A 5412-nucleotide genomic window follows, 5' to 3' on the forward strand; every position below is an offset into this window, starting at 1 on the left:
AGCCTCAAGTTTGAGAACGTCAGCTTCCGCTACAAGCCCAACGACCCGCTCGTGCTCAAGGACCTCAACTTTGACATTCGGTCGGGCGAGAAGATTGGCATCGTCGGGCGCACGGGCGCCGGCAAGAGCAGTTTGACCATGGCGCTCTTCCGCATCAACGAGATTGCGTCCGGCCACATGTACATGGACGGCGTCGACACCAAGAGCGTCGGCCTCAAGACGCTGCGCGAGAGCATGGCGATCATTCCGCAAAACCCGATCTTGTTCAAGGGCACGCTGCGCAACTACTTGGACCCGTTCGACGACTACTCGGACGACCAGCTCTGGGACGCGCTCACAAAAGTGCGCATGCAGACGCGCGTCTCGACCGAAGAGCTCAAGCTCGAGAGTCCGATCGAAGAGAACGGCGAAAACTACTCGGTCGGCGAGCGCCAAATGCTGTGCATGGCGCGCGCGCTCCTCCGCCAGAGCAAGATTGTGGTCATGGACGAAGCGACGGCCGCGATCGACCACGAGACGGACCAGAATTTGCAGCAGGTGATCCGGACTGCGTTCGCCAACTCGACCGTCCTCACGGTGGCCCATCGTCTCGACACGGTGCTCGACTGCGACCGCATCATGGTGTTTGACCAAGGCCGCTGCGTGCAGTGCGACACGCCGCAGTCGCTCATCGACGCCGGCGAAGGCATCTTCTTTGAACTCTGCGACGAAGGCGGGTACCTCGACCGGATCACGTCGCCCACGACGCCATCGACGGCCGAGTAGAAGCTAGTGTAGTCGATGTCGATACGGAATGAAGGACGATAGATGACGTTTTCTGTACGAAGTTTATTCTCTTAGCGTTTATGGTGGGCGTGGTGGTGGTCGTGATATGAAGAGAGAGCCGCCTCGTTTGTTCCTTCGATGACGCAGCGGTGCTGGCGGGCTAAGACCTCATTGGAAAGGCATGTAGAGAGTGGCTAGAGATGTGAGACGAGCCGCACTCGGTGGCCGCACTCGGTGGCCGCACTCGGTGGCCGCTACCACGTAGCATGTCCGTGCCTCGATGTGGTCGCTAAACCAGTGGGTCGCTTGACCTAACAGTGCCAAAAACGAACTCGCCATGTGCCAAACGAGCATGGAGACAGCATGGATAGCCGTGGCGATGGAAGGGGTCGTATCGCCATATAGGTTTAGGGTCTGTCGCTAACCCTAGGCTCGATGAACTGCATCTCCCATCGATAGCGTCGTATTGATCTCGCTTTACACAATGTAGCTGCCATTGCGCTGCTGAGGTAGCGTCAAAGGCTTTTGAAAATGCTCAAAGTCGAGGATCGCCTGGTCAAACGTATACGAGGTCGCGCCAAAGCTCCGGAGCTTGTAGTAGACAAAGAGCGCGCACTTGTCGCCGACGTCGCCATAGTGGCGCCGGGTCTTGTGTCCGCAGTGGGGACACGGCAGGTACTGTCGTTTGCTCGCAGCGTTGGGGCTACTGTCATCGTTGTCTTCGCGACGGCGACGGCGAGGCTTTGCGGTGGGCACTGGCGCCACGCTCCGCGCGTACGTCGCGAGGTGCTGGGGCGTTTTGAACATGACGTCGGCCAGCTACGCACACAAGCCATGAGCTACATGCGTAGGCAGAGAAAGCGTACTGTGATACAGCCCGTCGTCACCTCGATCTCGACACAGTCGGACAAGCGCCACGCGCGAAGCAGCGTGTTCCACTGCGTGGCCATCGCGCCAAAGTCGTCGGCCGGGCAGCGCGGCAGAAAGTGGTGGAACAGCCGCGTTTCGCTCTCGGTGCCCACGCTGCTATACGCGTCATTATCGTCGTCGGTCGTCTTGGTAGCGCAGGTCGTTATGGGTGGCGCTGTGGCGACGGCCACCTCGGGTACGTCCATGATGTAGTCGCTCCTAGAGACATGGGCGTGAGATTGCATTGCGGCAGCCACGGCGCGGACCTCACGCGCTCCATCTGCGTCGGGCATCGTTTCTTATGGCGCCGGGCGCTGCGGCACAGGAGACACACGTTCTTCCCAGCGGCCGTGATGAGGCGCGGGCCACCGTACTTCTTGGACGACGCCAGCGGCCGCTTGGTGGGCGCCGCCTTCGTCGCTGGCAGCTTCCCCAGCGGCCGCTTGGCACGCGCAGCCGTCTTCGGTGGAAGCGTCAGCGGCAGCAGCAGCGTTGACGCCATCGTCCCGCGTGCTCTTGTCGGCAATGGAATCTCGACGCTGCGCCGCCATTTCACCCAATCCAAGCGCACAAAACAGCACAAAGCCTGTCTTTTTGTCCAATCGAGTGGCCTTTCCAAAAACCTCTATTTTTCAATATCTCAATTGATATGCTGTTTCGCAGTATTGACGTTGACGGCGCTTGCCGATTTTGGCGCGCTATCAAGATCAAGCGCGGACGCCGCGGGTATCCTTCTTAGACTTAGTGCCAATCTTAGTCGTAGATGGAGTCTTCGTGGGTCTCAGCGCCAACTCTCGGTGCCATGCACAGAGCAACCGAGCGCTATTACAGCGTTGCGTGGAGCATTGCTCGTTCACACACCTACGTAGTACGCGCTTTGTACCCATCGTCGCATACACACATCCACAGCTCAGCAATTTGCTACCTGCTGATCTCCATAGCTTCAATGTGCTACCTGCTGAGCTCCACAGCTCAGCTCCACAGCTCCAGCATCGCACCAATGCATCGCTCACAGTGTACCTTTCAAGCACACTGGCAAGCACGAATCATCATCATCCTGCGACTACCGTGCAAGCGAATATGCAAATTCCCATGGGCCATCATCCACGCCGTCAGATTCACGGGCATGCCGGCGCCGAGCCTTGTGAACCCAACGTACCCTGCCCCGTCGGCCATTTGTCGCTGTGTTGGTTGCGGAGTGATTGCTCTCGTCCGTGACTGGCTGAAATGGCTTGGCGAGATGGCCAATCACCGCGCGTTTGCATCTTATCCAGTTACTGCGCAGTCGCAAGAAGCATGACCCACACCGAGCCGTGGCCACGCCGGCGCGCGACGAGCACGGGCGACGCCGCCGCCCCGTCCTTGATCCAACTTGACGCCGGCGACGAGGCGCTCTCGCTCTGGGCGACGGTGCATGCCACCGCAGCACATGGCTACGAGCGCGTCCGCGCCAGTGTCGGCCGCCAACGCGCCGCCAGCGCCAAGATGTCGGCGATGCGCGCGCTGCCACAGCACGTTGCCACGTCAGCGCGCTTCTACTATGCCAACCTTGCAGTGCTTCGGACAGAAGTGCTCTGCGGCGTCGCCGCGACGCTTCTCCAGGTGCCCGAGACGGTCGCGTTCAGCTACGTCGCCAACCTCGATCCGGTCGTCGGTCTCTACGCCACAGGCTTCTTTGGCATCCTCGTTGGGCTCTTTGGTGGTGTGCCCGCCACGATTGCCGGTGCGGCCGGCGCACTCGGCGTCGTCATGCCCACGATCACGAGCGGGACCGGCGCGCTCCGCGACCTCTCGTATGAAGCGCGCGTCGAGCATCTCTTCGTCGCCGTCTTTCTGGCCGGTCTCATGCAGCTGCTCTTTGGTATCTTTTCGCTTTCGCGCTTCTTCTCGATGATCCCGCGCACGGCGCACATTGGGTTTCTCAATGGCCTCGCGCTCATGATGTTGCTATCTCAAAAAACCACTTTTCAGAAATGCACCAAGCCAAATTTGCTCTTTGGCGCGTGCGAACAAGCTCACGGTCTCGCTTGGATGGACGCCAGCAGTGCGACGACGTGGATGACGCTCGTGCATGTACTCGTGACGATCCTTGTCATGCACTTCTTCCCCCGGACGCCCGTCGTTGGTCGGCTCGTGCCGCCGACTCTCGTTGTCGCACTGCTCGGTGTCGGCCTCGAGTTTGGCATCAACCGCCCGCTCCTCGGATACGACGTCCGCACGATCGGCGATACGTCCAAGCTCGCGGGGGCGCTACCGACGTTTGCGATACCAGGCTTCTCGCGGGTCACGGACTGGTCGCTCGTCATCTCGGTGGCGGCGAGTCTCGCGGCGGTCGGGCTCTTTGAGTCGCTCATGACGCTCCAGGCGATTGTCGACTTGACCAAAGAGCCGCTGTCGATGGCGGCGTGCCGCGCCGAATGCATCGCGCAAGGCCTCGGCAATCTTGTGTGCGGGCTCTTCCAGGGCATGGGGGGCTGCTCCATGATTGGCCAGTCGACCGGGAATGTGCTCAACGGCGGGCGGCACCGCGTGTCCGGTGTCGTCTGCGGTCTCGTGACCTTTATGATTCTGCTGTTTGCGAGCCCTGTTGTCGAGCGCGTGCCTGTCGCGTGTCTCACGGGCATCCTCGTCGTCATCATTGCGCACACGTTCCATTGGCCGACGTTCCGACTGCTCGTGTACCTTCCGGTCTCGGACGCCGTTGCCATTGTGCTTGTGACAGCGCTGGCAGCCGCCATCAACTTGGCCGTCGCGGTCATCGCCGGCGTCATCTGGCAAGCGCTTGTCAACGCATGGGTCGGCGGCACCTTTCTCGATGTCGAGACGCACGCCACATCGACTCGAAAGATCTATGCCCTCCGCGGCACACTGCTCTTTTCGTCTGTATCGCGCTTCCGGGACCTCCTGGAGATTGCGACCGACCCGGACGACGTGGTCATTGACGTCGGCGGGTGCCGTTTGGCCGACTTTTCAGCGGTGGCGGCGCTCAAAGAAGCGGCGCATCGCTACCGTGACGCCGGCAAGCGCTTGGTCCTGCAACATTTGGATGCGCACGCGACAAGTCTGGTGCTGGAGCACGACTTTGGCTGGATGCGCGTTGGTGGCCACTGCGTTTTGGCACCGCCCGCGCATGTGACCGAACTCAAGAGCCCAACGACCGCCTACCATGGCCTTCCCGACGATGACCATTGTTGACACATTAATCGACTTGTTTGAGAAAAAATGTTTTAAAACGTGCTAGGATAAAACATTGCTGGTGTTTGGGTGTAAATTCCTCCTTTTACGTTGTTCTATAGCTTAAAAATCACTAATTATGGAGTTTACAACAACGCCTCATGAAATAACATTTGTTGCCACTCGCTGCACGAAGAAACATACCGATTCCTCCACTGTTGGAACACTGCTGAAATCAAAAGTGCTTGAGAACTATCGCATGGCATCCTGCATGGACCTGGAGATTTCAGTACTGTTCCAAAACGCACCTCCACAAGCGTCGTCAATTGTCAATGGCCAATATTGTTCAAGGCTCGCTGGCGTTGTTTGATTGGCTCATTTCAAACAAAGCGCGAAGTCTCGACCAATCATATCCACTGCAAAGATCCAATCTGTGTTGCAGGATTCCGCGTTGCTTTACATAAACCTCAGGAACTGTGATACCAAGTGCCCTATTCCTTGGGTAAAACAAAGCAGCTACTACCATCTCACTTTTGAATTTGACTTATCATGTCCCCACCGACG

General features: G+C 58.8%; 3 protein-coding genes across 3 annotated transcripts; 2 read left to right on the top strand and 1 right to left on the bottom strand.

Moving 5' to 3' along the window:
* SDRG_17296 (ATP-binding cassette, subfamily C (CFTR/MRP), member 5) lies at window positions 1–816 on the top strand (the record flags this gene model as incomplete). Its single annotated transcript, XM_008623536.1, has 1 exon — window positions 1–816. A coding segment is annotated over one exon (765 nt), but the record flags the coding sequence as incomplete, so codon positions are not given.
* Window positions 817–1242: 426 nt separating this feature from the next.
* SDRG_17297 (hypothetical protein) lies at window positions 1243–2176 on the bottom strand (the record flags this gene model as incomplete). Its single annotated transcript, XM_008623537.1, has 3 exons — window positions 1243–1584; window positions 1632–1893; window positions 1941–2176. 3 exons carry the CDS (start codon window positions 2174–2176, stop codon window positions 1243–1245), a joined length of 840 nt encoding a protein of 279 aa, XP_008621759.1.
* A 794-nt stretch (window positions 2177–2970) lies between these two features.
* On the top strand, window positions 2971–4869 carry SDRG_17298 (hypothetical protein; the record flags this gene model as incomplete). Its single annotated transcript, XM_008623538.1, has 1 exon — window positions 2971–4869. The coding sequence occupies one exon, from the start codon at window positions 2971–2973 to the stop codon at window positions 4867–4869; it is 1899 nt and encodes a 632-aa protein (XP_008621760.1).
* Window positions 4870–5412: the final 543 nt, after the last annotated feature.

The sequence above is a fragment of the Saprolegnia diclina genome (assembly GCF_000281045.1).
Source record: "Saprolegnia diclina VS20 unplaced genomic scaffold supercont1.254, whole genome shotgun sequence".
NCBI classification, from domain to species: Eukaryota; Oomycota; class Saprolegniomycetes; order Saprolegniales; family Saprolegniaceae; genus Saprolegnia; species Saprolegnia diclina.